The sequence below is a fragment of the Sparus aurata genome, chromosome 15 (assembly GCF_900880675.1).
Source record: "Sparus aurata chromosome 15, fSpaAur1.1, whole genome shotgun sequence".
In the NCBI taxonomy this organism is placed as follows: Eukaryota; Metazoa; Chordata; class Actinopteri; order Spariformes; family Sparidae; genus Sparus; species Sparus aurata.
The window spans coordinates 21,213,834-21,240,087 of record NC_044201.1 but is presented as its reverse complement, the minus strand read 5'-3'; the positions used below and the strand labels follow the sequence as shown (position 1 = coordinate 21,240,087).

General features: G+C 40.0%; 1 protein-coding gene across 6 annotated transcripts in view; it reads left to right on the top strand.

Moving 5' to 3' along the window:
• Nucleotides 1-7,018: 7,018 nt before the first annotated feature.
• Nucleotides 7,019-26,254, top strand: part of akt3a (v-akt murine thymoma viral oncogene homolog 3a) — a 66,613-nt gene continuing 47,377 nt past the window's right edge. Inside the window, exons 1-2 of one of the 6 annotated variants that reach the window (XM_030440838.1) lie at nt 7,047-7,157; nt 15,212-15,641. In XM_030440838.1, coding sequence (XP_030296698.1) covers nt 15,596-15,641 — 46 coding nt within the window. In that variant the 5' untranslated portion in view covers nt 7,047-7,157; nt 15,212-15,595. Of the gene's footprint in view, nt 7,163-7,250; nt 7,527-14,659; nt 14,954-15,211; nt 15,642-26,254 lie in introns of those variants that run through there. The other 5 variants (XM_030440840.1, XM_030440837.1, XM_030440841.1 and 2 more) reach the window with 5 other exon arrangements.

The following is a 26,254-nucleotide window of genomic DNA, read 5'->3' as shown; positions in this document are numbered from 1 at the left end:
GCGATTTTGATGCTAGCCTATCATGCCCCTAGCACTCCCGTTCAAAATTAACGTGCCCAAAACCGAAACAACGGTATATCTTAAAAATGCTTCATTCGTCGTAATTATGCTTTCACCCGAAGGTTTGACTCATATTCAATCCCAAATAAAGCCTTGGTTGCATTTTGGCGAGAGTTTCACTTTAAATTCAATAATCAGTGTTTTTACGTACTTCTTTTACAGGTAACTGTCACGTCTCGCCAGTACAAAGGTCATGTTTCTGTTTTTACTTCATGTTTTTGTACCTGTGTGCAGTTATCCCCACCACCTTGTATATTTAGTCTCCCTGTTCTCTCTGCCAGTTCATCTTTTCTCTTCTTCGCAGGTGTTCCAGCATTTGTCTTTGACCCTACTTTTCGGACCAGACTTTGCATTAAGGTCTACATCTAGTGTGTCATATTCTTGTCAATACCCAACATAGGTCTACTACTAGCTGTTGTACTGCTGCTACTACTGCAGTTGTGGTTACATGGACAGTATTTCTTCAATGAGTTAGAGATTCCAACTTATTTGTTTACAAGGACACTAAATAGAGTGACCATAACACGTGCATTTACATTATGGAGCCAACGATTAAAATCTGGATACAGCGTTTGAGATTTCCAATGAAAGCTAATAAAGCGGCACATAAAGCCAAAAAAGTTCCACCTCCCAGATAAGAAAAACTCCCGGATCTTCTTCAATGTGTGGCCCATAGAGCGTGGGCACTGGAGACTTCTGCTGACCGAGCCAGCTAACTTCGGGTTTAGCTGCTGGTTAATTTGATTGGGAACAAAATTATTGAATCAAGCGGCTCTTCAAGATTTCCCACATTTTGTTAGACTAATTCTGAGAGTGAAACAAGTCATTCAAGATTTAGAGCCACAGTGTATCCTTTGAATTTGTAATTACACTGTTTGACCACTGCAAATTGTTGGCTTCAAAGCCTGGTGCTCTTCCTGGGGGCTTGGTTTACATGCTTTAAAGCACTTAATCAAATATAACTTTATTGACATACTCAATACCACACAGTGGTTCCATGTACTTGCTGGAAAAAGAAGAAGATGAACAAAAAAAATATTTTATTTTCTTACACCTGTAAAAACAGTTGTCAAGAGGAGCCTGTATCATATAGGAATTCTATTTGTGCTTCTGGTTTGGTGGATTCTGGCTTCATTCAAATTTTCAAACACTTGATTGAAAACTTGTTCTGACCCTTTATCGGGAAACATTTTTCTGATTAACTGACTATCACATTTTTACATCAACCCTCAGGACCTGATTGTACATTCATTCAGACCAAGCCAGAGTGGATCAGTCTCTTCCAATTGAAGTGTTTACATGAGGCTTCTGACTGTGCTATTATTCTGATTCGGAGTGGAATGTGAGGTCCATGTACATACAGCTTCTGCCTTTAAGCATTACCTGCCTTTAAGCATTATATACAGTAATTTTGAGTAATTTCTTGTTAACATTGTAGATCATTGCCGTTTTACTGCTTCTCTCGTAAACTTAATCGAAATCTGTCTCCACTCCTCTGGCCCTGATCCCTTGGTTTTAGGGCAGAGCAGCTGCACACTGCAGAGCAACCTGAAAGACCAGACTGCTCCAACCTGGGGGTGGAGGCATGTGTTAGAGCTTGGGCTGTTCATGGAGGACAATACGAGTGTGTATGTGTGTGTTTTGCATGTGTGTGAAGGAGGGTCGGGGGATGTAGGGTGTTTTTGGGGGAGTTCAACCTGTCTGCGCGTGAGCAGAAGGTATCCACGTACACACAGGTGCACAGTCACACACAACATATATGAATATGTGAACATGTGCGTGAATAGAAACACATAAACAGTCTTGCAAACACTGACACATTCACAGATATATACCCTAAATACTCTCAAACAGAACATGTCAAAGTCTAATTTACAAAACTAACCTCATACCTAGTCATTTTTCACAGCACAAATATATGTTCCATATATGTAGATCTAACATTTTAACTTTGTGTCATTAAAACCGTTTTATGACACTATTTTAACCTTGTAATTAAATTCTACATTTATATGAAGAGTTGAAACAGGCTGAAATTAATGCCATTTGGTATAAATTTAATGTATTTTTAATAATGTACTTGCATTGAATTACTCAATAAATCCCTTAAAATGATATATTGTCCATATATTGACTAATATATTATATGTATTGGAGAAACATTACAAATGCAAACGGTATTTTAAGTAATAGATTTTCACATACATATTAGTGTATATTAGAGATGTATTATCAAAATGTACATTCATTATATTTTTAACATATGTTCTTAAAGCACAATGACAATACATTGGCTTGTTTTGTCAAATATACAAAGGCTCATTCCACATAGTTTTTTTAATATTTGACATTATATTTTTCAGTATATGTCAATATGTAATTGTTCCGTAAGGGTGCTGAAGTGTTGTATCAGTAAAGGACACAATAACAGGAACATATTACAGTGGGGTGCACCGGGAAACAGGGAACAGTACAAAACAAAATAGAGAGCAGTGACAAATTTAAAGTGGTCAGTTTTTCAAACTTGAGGCTGACTGAACGATCCGCCATAGCTTTGCGCCAGAAAAGGGGCAACAATTAGCATGTCCACCCGGGTGTCATGTTTCCATCACTACCGATCGAAGGTCGATCTGATAAATATGCGTGACAACTGAGTCACTTGACCCAGGAATGAACGAGGATTGCACCCTTCCCACTGAAGACAAAAGTCAGACGTTTGTGGGTGTTAGTGGGTTTTTTGTCCAGTATGAAACTGGCATGTTAGCGTTGTTTATCATCTAAAGATGCTTAGAGCTGATTTATTTGCAATAAATATTTGCAAGAACTCTTCTCAGGACAACGGTGACGATTTCAGTGGACGAAGTGATGCCACCCTACATTTGAGATTTTAGCTTGAACTTGCTTCACTTTCATACATTTGTGATGCATGTGAGTACATGATGGACACATATTATGTTTCTACAGTAAAGTGAGATTTGTTCTAAGCTCTATTTCGTGAAAACATAAAATCGGAGGCAACAAACACATGAAACAGCTAGAAAAACTGACTTTAAATATATATAAATCTGGTCATCTGGTACTCTGCAGACTACATTTTACACCTGAGTGCAGAATAGGTGACCCAGAACAGAACAGAGCAGAGCAGAGCCATGCTGGACCATACTGGCTCCCAAGCTGTCCTGCTGTACAGCACACCTTCAACAGCGTGGCTGCAGCTGCTCTGTCCTGTCTCGTGTGTGCATATGTGTATGTGCGTGTGTTGCGCCTGTTCTTGTGCGTACGTCTCCCCTGCACAGGGTCTGTCTGACCGCAGCTGTCCCTACCTCTATGCGGGTCTCCGGGGTGAGGCTGACCTCTCTCTCCTGAAGCCACTTCAAAGAGACCAGGGATGGGCTGAAGAGGTACGGGGTGCCGGGCCGGCCAGCACGGCTGCTGCTTCCCTGGGCTTTGGGAGCTGGGGAGCTGGGACTGGGGTTCAGGTAGCGGGGGTGGAGGGGTGGAACGGGGTTGTGTGTGTTGCAGGAGGTGAAGGGAGTCGCAGGGGTATATGTGTGAGGCAGGAGGGCAGAGACAGGAGGCATGGGAATGAGAGTAGGGATGTGTTTAGAGCCGAAATCTGGAAGTTCTCCTTTGTGTGCATGTGTGTGTGTCTTTGTGTGCGTGTGTGTGTGTTTGCTGTTCAACCTGGACAGACCTTCTGTGCTCTGGTGTCACACTGGAGTGTCAGGGGTGTCTGTATGTGCATGTGTGTGACTCACTCGGCAGCAATCGCCCAGCTTGGTGAGAACTGATGGTACAGCAGGCCCATGGGCCAACGTCACATGGGGGTCCTGATGGAAAAGATGAATTACCGGCCACACACACACACACACACTGTGTCAGACCCCATACAGACAAAAGGACAAATTACACAAACACTTGAAGAAATCATCCAAGCATGCATTTCTGAAGATTGTAATTTTCAAATAAAAAACAAAAACACAATGACAATTGAAAGGTAGGATATGGGGGAAGAAACAAAGGGAAATCAAGGGGAAGGACATAAAACACAACAAACAGAAAGGCAAAGGGAAAAAGAGGGAAGGAAAGATCAAGACAGATAAAGCGGGAAAAAAAGGGAAGACTAAAAGACCGAAATTTCAACAACCTCCCATGGTACCATGATAAGATCACATTGAGGGTTTTGAGTAAAACATCTCAACAAAGAACCTGGTAAACATATTCATGCCCAAATCAGGGTAAATTCGGATACCTTTGGCAAACACTTCTGCTGCATTCCATTGTACTCAGAACTTGGGAATAAGTGCAATGGAGAGAACACCGCTGGAATTTCATGTCGGACACTTGGTCGATATCCACCAAGCCTTGATGGCATCACAGCTGTATGGCGGCACACATAGTGAAAAATTACCTTTCACCTTTCATCGCCTTTTACTTTAAGTTGTGTTTGTGTTGTCACACTTGCTGTTACAACAACTTTGTGGTTGCCATTGTGTATGGACATTTTAAAGGGGAATTGTTACATATTACACCTCTGATATACGATATTCTTACAGGGTCTCCGCCACACATTTCTCATCACCTGTCATGGACCATTTACACTGAAAGCTTCTCACCCTCTCTCCCTCTCTGTTACACATACTGTATACACTCATATAGAAACCTGACATGCCTGAAGTTCACAAACATACACCACATGGTGTATGTTTGTGAAATCATGCACTGATGAGCAAAACACACCGAGAGGATCCCACCTTAAAATGTTGTTCTTCAACAGCTGATCTGACTGACTGGACAGACTCACTCTGCCGCTCTAGAATGCAGAATGCATAATGACACCTCGAGGGAAGCCAGAAAATAGACTAGAGCAACGATTATAAGATCACTGTTTACACACATCCCTTTGCAATTGAGGTCATATAGAGATAACTGTGCCTATAAACTAAACATGAAACTCTTTGAGACCATTCATGTTCATATTGGTTCATACAGCACACATCCTATGATATATGCATGTATCCGTACTTGATCGTGACAGCCAGTTGCATTCTATCAATTCGAACTTTTTCTTCCATGTGATATTAAGACAATATCACAGTACGTGCAGAGTCCATGCTTATTCTTCAAATGTGCCCATCATTGCTAATAATATAAACATCATGTTGGCATTTTTCCACGTCAATGTTTTTGTAACGGTGCAGGACCTACATTATAGAGGTGAGCCTAAGTTGAGGACTGTCTCTAAGTTGTTTGTATGTGCATGTGTGTACGTGTGTGAGCGTGTTTGTCACAGGGACACGTCTGGCCACAGCAATGGCAACAGAAGGGGTCCCCTGTGTTGCCTTTTTCCTTTTCAAGCTGTCTGTTTACTCCCACCTCCGTGACCCCAGCCTCCACTGCCTCCCCTGTACACACACACACGCTCACACACACACACACACATACACGCGCACGCACGCACACACACACACACGCACCTTCTCTGGCTGCTGGTTTCTGCGCATACTCCCCCGCTGCACACAGGGCTGTGTGCGAAAGGCCAGCTGATGGCAATATGTGTGCTAAGAGAGGCCAGAACAGTCAACACACATATATATCATCTGACACACTAGGTCCACCTGTGTCTGTGCCTAGCCACGGCCCCATACCTATACCCTCTGTACCCTCTGCCACTGCTGCCCAGCTCCACACTCCCACCATCTGGGGAGCAGACAGAGAGAGAGGAGAGAAGAAGAGAGAACCGATGAGGGAGGGCGTCGTTATGCCAGAATGTCTACTTTTACATCAATGATCATTCTCACATTTAAGATGTTATCATAGTTTTTGAGATGTGAAATGAGAGAGAGATAAGAGGGTGAGTGGGATGAAAGAAAAGGAGGATGCTCTCTTAAGTCCAAAGGTTTTTTTGAAATAGCAAACCTCTGCTAGGATGCCCTCAGCTCATCATCACCCTTAACAACGCAAAAGTGCTATAATTGGGCAGCTTATCCCACAGGCTTTAAACGAACCTGTACAGGAATTTGAACAATGTGTTATATCAACAATCTGAGCCTTAAATGTCCACTAAACCTTTTGGTTTACTCAACACTGTTCAGCTGTTGAGTAAAGATTTCAGTTAGTTGCTCTGCAGCTGTCTTCCGGCTCTGAGCAGCATTTAAGATACTGCAGTGCACTAATGTTAAGAGGCTTCTGCTGACCCAGCTGCCCACTTCCTTATCTGCTCAGTTGTTCAGAAACCTTTGGACGCTAAAGGACAGGCAAAATAAGCCTTGGGCTTCAGCCTATTTCTTTTTCAGTTCTTGATTGTGAGAAATTTTGTGTGAAATAATCTTTGTTTCTCAAGGTGTATATAATTGAAATGAAATGATTAATTCATTCATTAATTTATTCAACGACAATCAGTCTGTAAAAAATAAATAATATTGTTATGATATTTAAAGAGAATTTCATAACAACATTTCTAACATAATTATGATATCAAAAACTGTCAAAATTATGATAAAAAATCAACATTTATCTAATACTAGTATATAGTATAGTGTATATTAGTATACTACTACATAGTATACAGTCCTATACAACTATACTAAGACTTTTTATCTCTTAATTTCAATCTTTTACCTCATAATTATGACTTAAATGACTTTTTTTTTCAAATCTCAAAATCATTTCCCTTTATCTAATACTGATGAGACACACTGCATTTTTATTTTCTAAATCAAGGCTAATTTTTCTTAAACTGGCAGAAATTGGCTTCCATGATGCCTGCTGTCAAAACAATGCCTAATAATTCTAAGACTTTCACTATCAAGGTTAAGGAACCGAGTGCTTCCTCTATCACTGCCCGTCAAAATCCAATCATTGTGTAACTAATAATTACTGTTTTACTGTAACCAGGGGCAGACCCAGTACAGGCCTCTTCCCGTTTGGCTTTGACAGATCAACAGTATTAACACCGGCTGATTCTCGCGATGGTTGGCTGATTAGCCGGCAGGGACACACGGGATGTTGGAATGGGATGATGAGAGAGCTCCGCAGTGGAGGAGAGCCACACACGGAGCTGAAACCGATAAAAAACGGGAGGACGGGGCGAGACGGTAAGGTGTGTGTATGTTGGTTTTGGTGTGTGTGCACACACATATATGTGTATGTGTGCGCGCGCGCCTGTGCACGAGAGGAAGGGGGTTGCCGTTTCTTTGGGTGACGTCACGATCTTTCCTGAAAGTCAAAACAACCGTTGGCTGCAGTAACGGCAGCTTTTGTGGCTTCTCGGAAATCCGTTTGATGTCCGCTTGTTTCAGCCCGGGCTTGTTACCCTGACAGCAGAGACGCGACCGCTGACTGGCGGTTTTAGCTTAACTCGCAGTCCGGCGTACCTTAATCACGCCAGAAGGGAGGAAAAGAAATAACCCGAGCGGTTTATGAACAGCAGGTGCACGGGAATACCAGAGCACCTGCCGCTACAGGTAATGCTGTTAGCTAGCCGCGCCGCTGTGGCAGTGTACGTGGCGTCAACCCCGCTAAAGCTAGCTCGATAATGTGTGTTTATGTTGTGATAACGTTCGCAAGGTGGGGGCGTGTTCGACAGGTCACTCGAGAATGATGCGCAGTGCTAATTGTGTTGAGGTTGAGGACTAACTTTACATATTCTGAGTCTCCAAAAAAGTGGTTAAACGTCATATTTTGTTATTAATTTGTTGTTATTTTTTCATGTCGTTTCCTGCCACGCTGCATGCGTCAGTCTGGCAGACGGTTTGCATGATGACGTAGATGATGCAGTGCTGGAGCTCTGTCCTCCTCATTCATGGTCTACTGAGGAGTTTCACTTTGACACGTTCAAATTCACCCCTACAGCTAAATACACTCACTAAAACGATATCACTTTCGATTCAGGCAACTGCATATCATAGTTTATTTACATAGAGACACCGCACTACTATCAGCCTTTGTTTATTTGACTGCCCAAATGGCCACGTACTATTATGATTTAGAAGGTGTGTCAGATTAATGGCAGAGAATTATATCTTCGTTGATGATTGGAATAGGACAGATGCTGCTGCTGCGTGTCAGACTTGAGAAAGCCAGGACATGATTAGGGCTAGTTCTTGCCTCCCCTTTTCAACCAAAGTGAATCACAAGTGCTGGTTGTGGGCTGGTGTTAGTGCTGGTTCAAATTTGGTTCAATTTAACCCTTTCCAAGCAAGGAGCAGTTTTAGGGCAGCTACTTTGCAAGCGTAGCATGTAAAAATACATGTAGTTCAGCCTGGCAGTAGTTTGAACAAACTACATTTTTACCCCTGGTGAAATGTAGTTTGTAAAACTACTGCTAAAAAAAGTTGCTTTAGCAACTTCTTGTACTCATTATACTCATTTAACTCAGTGTTAAATAAATGAGCAATATGAATATGGTGTATATGAGACAAAATATAATAGCCTACAAAAAATTCACATACCAGCAGAAATATGCCTCTCAACTCAAGTTTTATTTTTTAAAGAACAAAAACTGACATTTTTTGTCAACATAACAGGAACTTCAGAGGCACTTACACTTTGGCACTAGAACTAGATGCCAGGGCAGAATTGCTTGTTGACATGACACATGTCTCTCAAAGTTTTTATCAGACAGCTGGTTCCATTTGGCACTAAAAACATCTTTACCAACACTAAAAAGCTGCTCACATTCTGCACTGGCTGGGACACCAGTGTTGAACTTCACTTACACTTTGGACATTTTGGGTAGAGATTTGAAAGCATTTTGTGGGGACTCATCTGGTGACTTCACAAAGGCTCCCACCTTATCCACTTTGTCATCAAAGGAACATAATATAAAAATATATTATATACGTTATTGTTTGTAAATTGAGTAATTAAACAACAAAACATGACCCAAAAAGTAGTTGAAATACTTGACACAACACAAAATATGTATGTAGTTTAACTACCAGCAAGTTACAGCAAATTGTAGTTAAGCTATGTTGTTAAATTCATGTAGTTTAAATCTCCCCAACACTGGCAAGGAGGCAGTGCCTACTCTGGAACCAGGTCTTTGCTTTTCGACGACCAAATGAACTTGCTCCAAGTCAGGAAAACTTGTTCCAGAACGGCACCAACACTTTGCTGGTCCAGAACAAAGACCCACATTTGTCAGGGGCTTGCGGCAGGGTTACCGTGCCCGTACCAACTAAAACCACTTATGATTGCCATTTTTAAAAATTGGTTGTTTAAAATGGCAGTCAAAAGCTGTTTTAGTTGGTTCATGGTCACAATAAACCTGTACCCAGCCCCTGACATAAGTGGTTCCTTGTTGATAGGCACTTGATATGAACCAGCACCTGAACCACCTTGGTCAAAAATGTTGCCTACTTTTTTGGTACTGAGTCTGAATGAATTCTGTCCATACCACAGGATTTTGTCCAAAAAAATACCTGTTTGTATTAGGGTTGGGAGAACCAATTTACTCTTGATGCATCACGATAATTGGAAATTTAAAACCCATTTCTCCCCCTCATAATCAGCATCAAATTGAATCAGGTTTTTTTCAAAGAAGGTGTGAAGCCAGTGTTTTTCATTGACTGACTAAGGAAGGAAGACATATTTTGCTCCACAACATAGCTTTCATCTGTCATATTTTCCTGCTAAATGGGCAATATGCCCGAGATAAACTCTCTGTCCGTAGATTGGGAAAAAATGTTTTGTCTAACCAACAGTCAAAGACATTCAAATTACAGTGATATAAAAATTTAGACACATATTTGCTTTAAGAGATCAAATCATTTGACTTATTGATTAATGGACTTATCCTCTCAGTTCTGCTCTTACACCCTGTCTACAAAGAGCAGCAGCAGCTTCTGTCGTCCATCAGTGTATACGCAGTTTCAGCGTCTGTACTACTGTGTGGTTAACTCCATTTTGGCAGCGCTCACAGCCCAGTATGGGACTGCTGTGTTTATATGCAGAAAACAGAAGAAAATAGACTTGAATCACAAGTGTGTTAAGTGATTTGCAAGCTCTTACGCAGCATGTGTGGTCAGCTGTATTGATGAAAATAGAACTGCGTTTGTTCCATCAGACGCGCTTTTGATGAACGACTGAAAAGCGTGGCTGAAACACATCCTGTGTTCACAGAGTGTAACACATGAGGTCCTGCCAAAAGCTGGTTTGCAGTTTAGGAAATAGACTGGGGGCCCACTGCTGCGGTATTCAGCCAGTTATCGTGTATATGAGGTTTTGGTTTGGGGCAAAGAGGTTCATAGATTCTCCACCTCCTTGGTTTCAGTTCATAAAACAATCCATGCAGACACTGTAATCAGGTAATCCACCACAGTGTTATAAGAAGTACCCAAAACACATACTTGAGTAAAAGTAAAGATATTGTTTGAAAATATTATTTGTAAAAGTGCTAAAGTACATGATAATATACATACATAAGTGTCAAAAATATTTTTTGGGCAATAAATGTACTTAAGTATTAAAAGTAGAAGTAGATTATACAGTATGTATCTTGACTTGTATGTGAATACATATATATTATGGGTTTACAGATTATTGACCTGTCTCGTTGTCGGTTCAGATATTCAGCTTTTTCTTTCGTTAAAGTGAAACTCTCGCCAAAAAGCAACCCAGGCTTTATTTGTGATTGAATATGGGTCAAACCTTCGTGTAAATGCATAATTACAACGAAAGAGGCACTTTTAAGTTTTACCGTAGTTTTGTTTTCGGGCAAGCAAACAAACAAAAAGTGTCAATCCCCACATGCGACCTAACAGGTAGGAGGTCCACCATTACTCCCCTGCCTGTTAGGTCGCACTCGGAGATCGTCATTTTTTGTCTGCCATAACGGCGAAGCGCCGGAGATCCAGCTCCAGTGGTGAGTAGTTCATAAACCCTCTTTTTAGTAAACTCTGCGTACACAAACAATGTTCTCAATGCTCGTGTAATGTGTAGAGACCCTGGTGACACTACGAGCAAAGTTTCATGTTCTATTGAGCCTTCTTAGTGTTTTAAAAGTAGCAATTTTGATGCTAGCATAAGAGTGCCCCTGCACTCCCATGAAAATTAGCTTGCCTGAAAACGAAACTACTGTTAATCTTAAAAGTGCCTCTTTCGTCATAATTATGCATTGACACAAAGGTTTGACTCATATTCAATCACAAATAAAGCCTCGGTTGCTTTTTGGCGAGAGTTTCACTTTAACAGAGGCATCTTTTTTTTGGCCAATTGATAATCAAATAACTTAATTTAAAAATGCTCTACTCTGAGGCAGCATGCAATTTGAAAAATAACTAAAGTTTGCCTTCAAATTGTATTGGAGTGGAAGTACATTATAAATTAGCAGAAAATGCAAATACTCAAGTAAAGTACAACGGAATTCAGTGCAGTACTTGAGTAAATGTACTTTTCTTTACACCATTGAATCAGCAAAAGTTAATTCTGTTCTGTTTACTACAAATCTACCAATATGCTTTTTCTGTCCAAATACAGATACTGATATACATTTGCTTTAAAACATCTAAAATCTTAGTATTCTTTATGAATAATTACATTGACAATTGGACACAAAAAACACCAACACCGATAATCAACCAGACCCATAATTGGTCTATCCCCACAATTTACTTTATAACAAAGGTGTATTTACAGTCAGTTCCAGGAAGCGATTTGTTTTTGAAAGCAGTTATCGGTGTGTTAATTCTTTTTAAGAGTTTGTGGAGTTTGTGGATACAGGAAATCAATCAAAGCATTTAGCAACCTGGCCTCAGTGAGTGGTTGGAGGTTGCTGAGGTCTAAAACATGAAAACCTCCGGTGTGGTCATTTTGAGACCAGGAAAAGAGCTCGGCAAACTTGTTGGTGTCCTGCCAGAGGATGATTTGGTTGTCAAATGCATCTCTAATGTTTTGCTCCTCTTTACCACTGTAATATCAGCTGAAACCATGGCTAAATTGAGCACTGTAACAATATAATCACAAGTATTCGTCATGCTGAATGTGTGTCAGACCTGCATTTTCATTGTATTAGTTTTTTTTTCCCAGATACCATACTTTATTGGCTTGCGGCTTGGCTTGACATATCTTGACTGATTAATGGTGGGGTAGTAGACTGTCTGGTCCCTGCTCCCTCTCTACCCCCCCCCCATGTCATGTGCTGTGTTCTTCTCTCCTGATCCTCCCTTCCTTGTAATTTTTCTGTCCTTGTTGTTGCCTCTGGAATGAAATATTGTGAACTAAAAGTTGTCTGGCAGGTGCTTCCCCTGGCATGGTTGGTTCATCATGGCACTGGATATCTCCATAGCAACAGCTGAAAAAGGGGTTACCACTGTCTCTCCTCTCCTCTCCTCTCCTCTCCTCTCCTCTCCTCTCCTCTCCTCTCCTCTCCTCTTCCTCTTCCTCTTCCTCTCCAAATTAAGGTTAAAGCTAACTGAAGCTTCATTGAATTACATAGTAGTCTTAAAGCTTAATCCACAATTGAACTGTGTCTATAAAAAGGATTCAATCCCCTTGGATGTAACTACTAGAGCTCGGTATAATTAGATTTTTTTTCTAAATCGGCGCTAACATGATAACCAAGTTGACCAAACTTACATTGTTTCTTTTTTCAATTTAATTGTAATATTAACTGAGGTCTAAATGTAAGCCTGTATAAGAACTTTCCCTTCAAAAAATTACCTAAAACTGGTCTTAATAAAAATCACAAAGTCTGAGATTTGATGGCGGCTCTGGTTTCCGAAAACATGTAGATGTTTTAGAGATAGCTAGTTTTGGTCAGCACCAAAAACAAATGGAAGATTGGGTTTTTGTTGCAAACCCAATCTACCTCCTCCTACCTCCCTTTAGCACCTTAACCCCTTAAGGAACACCGTTACAACATAGGAACACCCTTGTGTTTGGACGGAAACCAAAACCTGTGTTCCAACCTCTGTAACTCTGTGTCAGTATGTCATAGAATCACACTTATACTTCTAAAAACTTGAGGGTGTTACCTTTCCAATGGTACCAAGCACATCCCTGAGTCTCAAACTATGTGGGAGCTGTCATGCTTTTAATTTCGGTATGTCATTTTGGAAAAAGAACCTTAAAATGGGGGCGTTCATTAAGAGGTTAAAAGGCTATATATATAATTTATTTGTATTACTATTTGTTCTATGTGTTGCTTTTTTATTTGTTGCTGCGGGAGTACCCTCAATTTCATTGTACCCCCCTGTACAATGACAATAAAGACTATTCTATTGTATTCTATTCTATACCCAGATAATTGAATTATGTCCACTGTAATACAGTGTGTTATAATAAACATGCAAAAGTCCAAGAAAGGTGAAAAATTATTATATTTTTTTGTTTCAACAGACCAAACTGTTGATCCATTTATTCGATTTATCAGTCCATCACAATTTCCACAAGCCTAAACTGTCTTGTATAATAAGTTTAAAGCTATATTAGTTATTGAATTAAACACCTTAGGAAACCCAGCAAATGTATTCATGTATTTGTTTTTTGATAAATAACCTGATTTAATCAACTATCAAAATTGTTACAGAGTAATTTCATATCAGCTGTTGCATCCCCAATTGATAAGATTGGTGGTCTGTGTTCCATTTTGTGTTAATTCTTGCATAGTTGTCTTAAACTTCACTGAAATCAATTCTTTGCATTGAAAATTTGTTGGCAGTTTGCTTATCTAGACTTTATCAGTAAAATTAAACTTGATCAACATGTCTTGTATTTGTGTTTACCACAGCCTTTTTACCAGGGCTGAAATGGGAACAAATCCTTCCATCTACTTTTTATTAAGGGAAAAACCACTAACGTCATGTCATGAAGTTTAAAATGAAAATTCGGCTGAAAGCTGATTGCTGGCACATATGGCAATGTTTTTTGTTGTTATTGGTTTTTTGCTGTTGCTGTGCCAGGGAAACTAAGAAGTCTTCATTATGAAACTACTATTTTCATAACTATTTTAAAATCATTCAGATATTTATTACACTGTCTTTGAAAAAGCACACATTTTATAATATATGTTTATGAAACAACCTTTAATATAACCTTCATTAAAGTGAAAAAGATTTTTGTGAAGTAACAGTTTCAAAGGCCTTTTTAGCTCGCTATTCAACTACTTACTCAATGATAATAATTTCTTAGTGCTTATACGTAGATGAGTGAAATTTGATGAATCTGATACAACACTATACGGGTGAAAGCCAGAGCTGAGAACTGTAGAAGCCCTTCTAACAGAGACCTTTAATGTCTGTTCGTCTGGTTTCAGATTGGTTATGCTGCCTCAACATAAAAAAAGCTCTGTGTCACCTACTCTGGTGTGTGTGTGTGCGTGAGTGTGTCTGTGGTTCTCTCCCAGCCTTCGTTATGACACTGCAGTCCCCCAAGAGTCGGCAACAGTGCAGACACTAGCTGATCTGAATACTGATCTCCAACTAGATGGCTACTACTGCTAGCCTAGCCGCTGTAGTGCAATTCCCCATTCAAGCTGAGCAGCGTAGTGTTGTTGCGCGTTGTGTAATACAGTGTAGTAGAGTGCATTTGAGGTGAACGCGGCAGCTATGCAGAGAGAGAGAACGAGAGGGGAGGGTGGGAGAGCGCGGGAGTGAGACGACAGAGAGAGGTGCAGAGATTTGGGCAGAGAGAAAGAGTGTGAGAGCATCCCTAACTGCCGTTGTTGCTATTTATAGCCAAGCCCTACTCCACAGTCCTGAGATGCTCTCCCACCTCCCACATATAGACAGACAAATCAGCCTACGCACACACACAAAAATTTTGACATGTTGAAATACAGCGAGTGCAGAAAAAGATAGACTTTGCACACTGCACATCCGGCTCAGCAGAACAAAAAGGATGCATGAATGAATGAAAGGTAGAGCTCAGGGATATTTGTTTGGCAATCAAGGTCAGTTTTTGCTTCATCAAGAGCTCTGCAATAATTCATCCTGTTTATCAGAGAGAGTGTAAGCGATAGAAAGAGGAACTGGGTGGGGGGAGAGCGGAGGGTGTGTTTGTCCTCACTAGTTGTTTGTCTTGTCAGATTGTATGAAAGGGCTTTGGAGAGGCTGAGAGGAGAGCAGAACAGCAGAGGAGGAAAAGAAAAATAAATCCATGCCTTCTTTTTTCTTTATTTTTTCTTTTTTCTCCTTTCACTTCCTTCCAGGCTGAGTCACTGCTGGTGAGGAGGAAGGTCTGGAGAGGGAACGAGAGAGGAGGAGGAGGAGGTGGTGGAGGAGGAGGGGGAGAAGAAGACGAAGAAGGGAGGGAGGCAGGGAGATAAGCCACAACAGGAAGCAAAGCGACACACGCGCTTACACATACACACACACCGCGTGTTTGTGTGTGTGTGTCTGAGAGGGAGACTGCGCGAACGAGAGGGTGAACGGGAAAGGAAGGGAGGGAGAGTGACGCGGAGGCTGGGAGAGCCGCCCCCCCACTCCTCTCCTCCTCTCCCTCTCTTTCTCTCCTCTCCTCCTCTCCTCCCCTCCTCCCTCTCTCTCTCTGTGGAGCAGGCGTGTAGCGGCATCAGACTCGGCGTGAAGGAACCATGAGCGATGTCACCATCGTTAGAGAGGGATGGCTCCAGAAACGGGGTAAGTACATGCAGTACCTCTCCTCTTCTACTCCCCTCCTCTCTGCCTCTGCTTTCTCTTCTTCTTCTCTGCCTCTTGTCTAGACTGAGGGCCTGGCCGTGCCTGTCCACATGTGCCGGTGGGAGGATGTGAGTGTTTGCGATTGAGTGTGTGTGTGATCACATGGATGTCTGATTATCTGTTGTGCGAGTGTATATGCGTCCCCCCCTGCCACACACACACACGCAGGGATGTGTCTCTTTATTATAAGCTTGGCTGGCTGTTTGTTTGCTAAGCCTTTATGTGCTTCAGTCTGAAAAAGAGTGTCTGCATGGGTATGTGCATGTATCTGTATGCAGTTAAGTGTGCAGTTAATAACATCTACCAGGCCTGTCGTTACCCTGCTGGTGCATAGTGTTCTGTCAGGCAAGTGTGTCTAATAGTCTGTGAAATCGACTTAGTTCTGTCTCTTGAGATATTCTTTGTTTCTTAAGTTTGTAGAAAATCCTGAATGGTGTCACTTAGAGTCATATGACATGGGGTTGGTTGGGGTGGAGTCGAAGGGGTTACTGACAGCACATCCTGCTTACAACCAACAGAATGATAAATAGGAAACAAAGAGACTGTGACAGTTGAAGAACATGCAGCAAAGATAGCACTTCCCTTTTCTCTGACATTAACAGCTTATGTAAGTGAGTAGTTCTGCAACAGGTGAAAAGTCACATGCAAACTGAACTATAACCAGTCAGAAAGTGATAAACAGTAGCCCTGGCATTTAGGACTTTGATTGTTTTCTAATGCACAGAACATTGCCTGCAAAACCAGGATTTCATGGGGGCTTGTGCCTCATGATGCTGATCTTTCCATTCACAAGTGTAGGTTTGTGTGTGTGTGTGTACATTTTAGAAAGAGAGCCTTAGGGAATGAACAAGGGGGATTTCCAGACTTTTAGGCCAATGAGCATCATCCCCCCTGAATATGTAATGGAGTCTAGGAATGTGTAACACAAACTGTTGAACAGGAAGTGACATGGATACAAAACAGACAGCAGGCTTCTGGGTAATGTAGGCAGTGGCACAGCAGGAGAACATGTTGGACAGCTCCTTACTACATGGAAGGGATGCTCTCTCCACTATGTATTGCTGAAGTATTAGGGAAAATCTTTGTGTATGTGTGCCAGCATGCCAGTGTGATCCTCAGACAGTTGTCTGTGCATATTAAGAGGAACACATCACCCCCAGTCACGACGCAGCGATACCAGTGTTCGTCAGTGTGTGAGAGAGACAGAGGTTGTGGGGGGGGGGGAGTTGTTTGTGTCAGGAATATGAATGTTTGTCTGCATCATATGCTAAATAATTGTCTGTATGTATATGTGTGTGTGGAGAGAACCAGGGTCAGGGTGCTGACTCACTGTCCAGGTCGTGATACAGCAAAGACTGCAGTCTTAGTCATTAAACAGCTTTTTAGTGAAAGGAAACAGCAGCAGGGAACCGAGAAAGGTATTGAAACCTTTACACACACACACATACACAAAACATTTTGTACTAATAAGATTACATTCAGCTCTGTTTTGGCTGTCTGGAAGGGCCTGTACTTACTAAGTCTTTCGCCAAATAATGCACATTGTTTTGCCTTGAATTGAGCGACATGAAGACTGTGACACAGCGACTGAATGAGCGGAAGATCAGAAAGACAGACTGGTGAAAGAGACGGGAAGAGAACAGAGAGAGAGTCTCGTAGTCTCTGAATGAAAGAGAGACATTCATGTGCTTCTTAGATGTGTCTAAGGATTGTTGAACGGTTTGTTTCATTAGATTAGAGTCAGGAGTATCTACATAATTACTGAGGTCTTATGTATTGTTATTCCAATAAGATTCGATGGGTTGTGATGTATCTGATTCTTTTCATGTCAGTAATGAGCAAAACCAGTTATAGTATCTCCATTCTTGTTTCTGTATGAAGGTAAATGCACGCTGAAACAGGTTGTGTATTTGTTAATCTCATAATTAATCATTTAATGTTAGGTGTGTTGGTTATACTTTCTTGCTGCAGTTCTGGTCTACAACAGCTGTTAAGTATATCCTTCCAATATGGTGCAATTTTGTTGCCAAAAATGTAATTTAATGATAATTTTATGATTACAGAAGATAAGTATTTTCCCAGTTCTACTTACGCAGAAGTTCTTCTTAAAGTAGGCAGTCAGTTTATAGACAACTTAATGCATGACAGAGATTTATATCGACATTGTTGTAATTTTTATCCTCAGGGTGACACACTTACACATAAATTAACTTGTGGATTACTGATGTGATGCTCTGGCTATTCAGGACTTACTGTATAATATAAAAGAGCTGTAAAAATGGGTGATAAGAAAGTGTTTCCCATCCATAGCATGACATGCTGGTGAAGACTTCTTGCTCATGCAGCCTCATGGGGATGTTTGTTTCTCTGCATGTTTTATGTCAGGACTGTGTGTATCTGTGTGTGTGTAACTTTCGCTTGACGAGCCACTATCCATTAGAATAATTGACCAATCATGACAGATGTATACAACACAACACCATGCTAGCACACTGTAGGTGCACTGATCAACTTACACATGCCTGGTGGTACTCTATTTGTAATGCTGCAAAAAACAATCTCTTAATTATTTTCTTGATTAATTAATTGTATTTTGGTCGTTCCTCTTCTCAGTTAACAGTCATAGACTAAAGATAGATGAAAATATTGACATTTAAGAAGTCCAATCAGGGAAATGAACCTTTTATTTCTTAAAGAAATACTCAAGCTGACCAACTGATTATTAAAATAGTTAACAGTTGACGAGTAGTGATTAACCCATTAATTGTAGAAGCTGTAGTGTGTTGTGCATTGTCCTTTATAAGCTTCACTGACTGTCAATATGAAGCATTTAAACAGAATAGAAAGAAACAAGGCAGGAATAAAGGCTTTCTTAGGCTACGAATGTAAAATATACTGCAGCAGCATGAAAGCTTTAGGGTTCTTCTTAATTCCTCCCTTCCTTTTGTCAGTCAATCAGTCCAACTTAAAATACAAAGTATTTCACATGATTATGTGAGATGAAACCCCAAAACCAGTGCAGATGATACAAATATTAATAAACATAAAAGAGCGATATAATAAGGCAGTAAAATGTATGTGTGGAATGAAAGCATAATAGCAGACTTCAGTATCATCTCCACTGCAAAGTACAATACACTGTGTCCTCAGATGACCGAGCCTTTCAGTACTCACTCGCTCACCAGCATGGCGATGATTTCCTTCCTCCTTTCATTATATCCGAGTGGGGAGTGCATTCGGCTGCATCACTTATTTATCTCTGGAAATAATGAACACTGGCTAAATGGCAGAATGTGTCAGAGTCATATATATATATATATATATATATATATATATATATATATATATATATATATATATATATATATATATATATATATATATATATATATATATATATATATACACACACTTTAAAGGAAAGACCTGCTGATAAACCAGAATAACCTCTGACCAGTTGTTAGTGATGACAATTGAATGATTAAAAAGATACTTTGCATAACAGATGATAAAAATCTGGTGTATAGGTGTAAGCTACAGGTGTAGCATTGTAGGGACATTGTGTTGTTTTGAATGGAGTATTTTCAGCAACCATAAGGTACATGGCTGTTTTATTGTGCCTTAAACATCTGATTCCGAAGTAAACTCCTCTTCATTTTCACACAAGCCAGAAGTTTACCTTCTGTCAGTCTGTGTGAGGCCACAGAGGTCACAGTCAGGCACTGTAGTCGAGGATACTGTTACCTTCACCAGCATCAGCTCACACAGCAGTCAGCACAACAGATGGCCAGGAGGGAGGAGAAACTCTGAAGGAGGGAGACAGGGAGAACACCATCATCTCTTCTCTGACATTTTCTGTCCCCCAGAAGTGTTTCTCTTCTAATCAGATGAGATATGGCTATGTCAAAGAGGAGCGAGTCTTGTTACCGACTCATTTTTGAAATAGTCAAAGATCAATGGTTCTTTGTCTCCCAGGAGAGTTGAAGCAATCACAAACACTGCGGGATAAAGAACATAAAGTCAAGAGGATGTTGTACATATTCTGTCTTTTACAGATGCTTTTAAAATGATCAAGATTTGTCATGCATCATAAAGAATCGAGCTTTTTAGAAAGAAGATTAAAGACAAATATAAGCAAGCCTATGTGGAAAAGTCACAAGGCTTGAATTGGTTGTCATTATTTTCTGCAGTTGCTCTTATAGGGATAATGTTTCTTTCTTATACTGCAGAGAAATTACAAAGAAGTCCAACATGATGATAATTTAGATTTTAATTCAGCAGTTTTAAATGACTCAGTGAACATATTGTATTTATTGTTTCACCCTTAATAACCATAAAAACATATTATCGGAACTTGAAAAAGTTCCTTAAAGTCAGACATGATTAAAAGTAAATACATCATATTAAAATCAGCCGGAATAGTACTTGAGTAAAAGGACTGACTGATTATTGGAGCAGATAGTGGAATAAGTGTTAGTTTTATCTGATTGAATTTTAAATAAATACATTTACTTATCTTCTGTAGTTTGATGCTAAATTCAATCTCCAAAGTGGCTAGTAACTAGTATTGTCAAATAAATGCAGTAAGTAAAAATTACAATATTTGCCTCCAAAATGCATTCGAGTGGAACTATAAGGTAGCAGAAAATAGAAATGCCCAAGTAAAGTACAATAGAAGCACCTCAAAATTGTACTCAAGTATAGCTCTTGAGTAAATGTACTTGGATACATTCTGCCACCTCACATAACAGGGTAGTTAAGCGTCACTTAATGTAAAGTGTAATTTACACAAATATTTCTGTGGTAGCACAAATACATTTTGAATGATCTGAGTTTTAAATCCCTCTTGGTACAGGGCTACAATAAAATGCCATGAAAATACTGTACAGGAAATTCCACTGCAAAGAAATTGACCAAACACAGTCATCAAATAATGTTAGGTGTATAAATCACTAGTTTCATCACAATAGGATGTTACATGGATTGTTTTGAAGATACAATATTTGTAGATATCACAAAGTTTGCCACAATATGATTTTGATTCAATTCAGGGGCCCGCGATCAATATGAGATGATATCATCTGCCCATTTAACACCATAAGTTACAGAAGAAGCCCCTTTCTTTAGGCTATAACTAAAAAAAATACAACATATAATTAAAAGTAAATAATTGACGTCACTTGTACACATAAAACATAGCTCTCAAGCTACTGAGCATACAAAACAGATTTTAAAATGAAGGTGTATCTTAATGATGATATGGTTGCTGTTTTTTGCTTTGCATCAAGGATATTGGATCAGTAATCCTTAAATCGATATAATGATCTGAATCGATGGATCATCACATGTCTAAATGATATTAGAATCAGGATCTCAGTAACTGGGAGCTTTTCATTTTTTTATCTGGATATTGTTATTGTTGATTACTTCGATGGCATTTCGGATATAACTTAATGGGGCTGGTGGTCGCTATGGACACCTTCTTACTGACATGATGCAGTATTAAATAACATAGCTGCATCCCAGACTGAAATGTTTGTTCTGCATATCTTGCGGGGGCTCTTGCTCCTTATGTACACTGTTTGCAAATCGCATCCATAATATGCAGAATTCTGATCACAGTAGGAGCCATTTCACTGTGGAGACACTAAGGAAGTGGCTTTAATAGATATGTATTTTCTGATTTTATGAGAATCCATGTATGTATCCAGACCTGTCACTTAATGCATCTCAGCATGATTGTATGTAGACATCAAGCTGAAATGTGAAGCGGCACACCTGTACCTTTTCACACTCTTCTCTCTGTACTCTTAATCTCTACAACTTAATCCCTTTGGGAACTGTTTGTGCTATACTGTATACATTCAGCTGCTGTGGGGTTCATTGGGTGCAGTGCAGTGAGGCAGCCATCTTGGCTCAGTGAGTTCAGTGAGTTCGATGTTGCTGGAGGCTGGCTGGCTGGCTGGATCAGGTGGCAGTGCCAGATCTCTGATATCAATCACCATCCGCTGCTGCTGCTGCTGCCGCCGCTGCCGCCACTGTCTGCTGTGTCGCCCTTCTACTCTCCTCTCCTCCTCTCCTCTCCGCCTCCTCCTCCTCCTCTGTCCTGCCTCTGCTGTGGAGCCTGTCAACACAACTCACCCCTTTTATTGCAATTCATCCTGTGTTTCTATCCATCCAGCTTCCATCTCCCTCTTTCTATCCCCTCTGTTTCTCAAACACACATGCATATACAGGGCAGAAGCAGACAGGCAGACAGTGCAGGCTTTGTTATGAATGGCATCCTCTTGCACATCCGGAGGAAGTGTACGCTCTAGTGTGGCTTTACAAACTGTCTCCATTGTCCTCAGAATGACTCACTCTACACTGCAGAGAATGGCAGTCCGCCAGACAGCCAGACAGACAGCCAGACAGACAGCCAGACAGACAGACAGACAGACAGACAGAAAGACTAGTCTGCAGAGCCTACAGACAAACAGCACAGGAACGACAGGCAGAGAGACAGATAGTTTGTGACAGACACAGCCAGAACAGAACAGAGGCAGACAACTTGCCAGTACAGAAGAGACCTGCAAGCAGCGGGTACAGACAGCGAATGAAAGACAGATGGGTAACATACACAGACAGGCAGAAGAGAGTGTGTCACCTTTGTTTTCAGTAGGAATATTATATTTTTGTTTTGCGAAGTGACTGAGTAGAAAATTGAGATTGTAAACCTTGAAATTAAATTCAGCCTCATGTTAAAGCTGCAGCATTTACATGTTTTATGAATAACACCTGTCTGATCTGATGCAATCACTAATTAGGATACAACAGATAGGGATGTCCCCTTGTGGTGTTCTGCATGGTTACTGCAAGGTATGCACAATATGGATTATTTCAGCGGATACTATTACAGATAATTACCTCCTATGGCTGATACAGATAAGATAACCGATACTTTTACATTTTTGTATTTTAAAAAGTTCCGACAGTAACCTGCTGTTTATGCACATGTTGTTTATGAGGGTAGGAAAGGCTACAATGTAGTGAGCGAAGATGGGCAATTTCTGTGAACCCTTGTGAAACATGGGTCGCAAATTACAATCGATAAATAGCTGCTAACATTAATTTCTCAATATCATGCAGACAGTTTATCAGTTAAATTTATATAATGCTTACTTAGTTTTTGGCAACAAATCTGGTCCATGCACTGGATGATATAATGAATAAAAAGTGCAGCAATGAGACTCTAGCTTGACAGTATTTTATGTATCTACTCCTGTTTCTGAGATAACTTTTGACAACCTGTTAAAAAAGGGGCATGGAGAGAAGTGAATGTGTACTTTTGCCACCAAACTGCATGATAGCTGTGGTGGCACTGCTGTTTTGAATGTAGCAACTCTTAGTGGGAGCTGTATAACTCTGCAGCCTCCATCAGTTAATAAGATGAGTGGTAAGTGAGAGGAAGCATCCTTGTAATGTCCACACAGAAAGATGGATTAATGGATGAGAGAATGAATGAATTAATGTAGAGTAAGGCAGACTTAGATAAATGAATGAATGGATCAATGAATGGAGTGCTGATCACTGCAGAAGGAAAACTTGGATAGAGGAGGACAGACGGGTGATGGGAGGATAGGTTGAGTAATGGGATTAGTTTGTAGTGGAATCATAGAAATGCTCACTGCAAACATCTGATCACCGCCTGGATGAGTGCTTGCACATGCATTTACATGTTACACTTGCATGTTAATTATATTCATTGTCACAGTTTTTTAGTTTTATTTATTATTCTTCTAGTTTTAATTGTTTTAATTTCATTATTTTATGTCTGTGGCAGCTGTCAAACAAATACAACCACAACAATAAACATAACAACAATGCATCAGAGACATTTAACAACAAAGTGTTTTACTTACTAAGTCACACGCTACACATCACACTAATTTACTTGATTAGTGATGACTGTGATCAAGATATTGTTTATCATCTACTGGTAATGATTAATCATATAGCTGAGGATGATATTGTAGATTGTAGCAAGTTTATGCTCCTTCCCTTTCACAGTGATACCCTGTAAATCACTGCTTATACTTGGAGCTTGTTAGACCTTTTGACAGTTGAACCCGAAATATAAAACAAACAATTGTACTATGGATTTCTATAACCATCAGTTTATCATCTCAATATTCTTGGTATAACCCACTTACTGCATAAACATATATTTATTGTTGCATTTTTACAAATCATGTCTAACACTGAATTTGACAGCATGAAAGTTAATCAAGGCCAGAGCCTTTATGAAGTCATATGAATCCTGGGTTCTTACTTTTCTCATGAACTGTTACATGTTTCTGTTTTGTTCCATGGCAATCTATTGGCTGTAGCAGCTCTGTCCCTATTTGATAAAGCAATTCAAGTTCAAGCTGAAAGCAGATTCTATGTTTAAATGTGCTAACGGACAGATTAGACCAGGGGGGTAGTGTGTAGTCCAACGTCTTGAAGTATTGTGGGCTGGTTGGAGTAGGCTTTGGGCTGATTAGAGGAGGCAGGTTAGAGTGGGGGTTGGTTTGGCTGATTTAGGCCAACAGATTAGTGCCTAGTGGCTAACAGCTAGTGTAAGTGTCGGCTGGCAGGAGAAGAACCCCAGAGTGTGACCATTTGATCTCATACCGCCACTTCGATAAGTTATTGATCTGTAACTTTTCCTGTTTAGAAATGATAAAAAAAATTGTTTTCATTTTTTGCAAAAAGCACCTTAGAGGGCTTGTAGATTACAAACTGCTGTTTCTCCAGTATTTATTGTCATAGAGAATCCAATATGCACTAATTTAGCTCCTGGTCAAATAAATATTCAACACTGTCTGATAAAATGGTTTACAACCCCTGGCAAAAATTATGGAATCTCCAGTCTTGGAGGATGTTCATTCAGTTGTTTAATTTTGTAGGAAAAAAAGCAGATCACAGACATGACACAAAACTAAAGTCATTTCAAATGGCAACTTTCTGGATTTAAGAAACACTAAAAGAAATCAAGAAAAAAAAATTGTGGTAGTCAGTAACAGTTACTTTTTTAGACCAAGCAGAGGGAAAAAAATATTGAATCACTCAATTCTGAGGAAAAAATTATGGAATCACCCTGTAAATTTTCTTTCCCAAAACTAACACCTGCATCAGATTAGATCTGCTCGTTAGTCTGCAGTTAAAAAGGAGTGATCACACCTTGGAGAGCTGTTGCACCAAGAGGATTGACATGAATCATGGCTCCAACACGAGAGATGTCAATTGAAACAAAGGAGAGGATTATCAAACTCCTTAAAGAGGGTAAATCATCACGCAATGTTGCAAAAGATGTTGGTTGTTCACAGTCAGCTGTGTCTAAAATCTGGACCAAGTACAAACAACATGGGAAGGTTGTTAAAGGCAAGCATACTGGTAGACCAAGGAAGACATCAAAGACAGAAAACTTAAGGCAATATGTCTTGAAAACAGAAAATGCACAGCAAAACAAATGAGGAACAAATGGGAGGAAACTGGAGTCAACGTCTGTGACCGAACTGTAAGAAATCACCTAAAGGAAATGGGATTTACATATAGAAAAGCTAAACGAAAGCCATCATTAACACCTAAACAGAAAAAAACTAGGTTACAATGAGCTAAGGAAAAGCAATCGTGGACTGTGGACGACTGGATGAAATTCATATTCAGTGATGAATCGCGAATCTGCATTGGGCAATGTGATGATGCTGGAGCTTTTGTTTGGTGCCGTTCCAATTTAGATTTATGAAGACGACTGCCTGAAGAAAACATGCAAATTTCCACAGTCATTGATGATATGGGGCTGCATGTCAGGTAAAGGCACTGGGGAGATGGCTGTCATTACATCTTCAATAAATGCACAAGTTTACGTTGACATTTTGGACACTTTTCTTATCCCATCAATTGAAAGGATGTTTGGGGATGATGAAATCATTTTTCAAGATGATAATGCATCTTGCCATAGAGCAAAAACTGTGAAAACATTCCTTGAAGAAAGACACATAAGGTCAATGTCATGACCTGCAAATAGTCCGGATCACACTCCAATTGAAAATCTGTGGTGGAAGTTGAAGAAAAATGGTCCATGACAAGGCTCCAACCTGCAAAGCTGATCTGGCAACAGCAATCAGAGAAAGTTGGAGCCAGATTGAAGAGTACTGTTTGTCACTCATTAAGTCCATGCCTCAGAGACTGCAAACTGTTATAAAAGCCAGAGGTGGTGCAACAAAGTACTAGTGGTGTGTTGAAGTGTTCTTTTGTTTGTTTGTTTTTCATGATTCCATATTTTTTTCCTCAGAATTGAGTGATTCCATAATTTTTTCCCTCTGCTTGGTCTAAAAAAGTAACTGTTACTGACTACCACAATTTTTCACAATTCTTGATTTATTTTAGTGTTTCTTAAATCCAGAAAGTTGCCATTTGAAATGACTTTAGTTTTGTGTCATGTCTGTGATCTGCTTTTTTTTTCTACAAAATTAAACAACTGAATAAACATCCTCCAAGACTGGTGATTCCATAATTTTTGCCAGGGG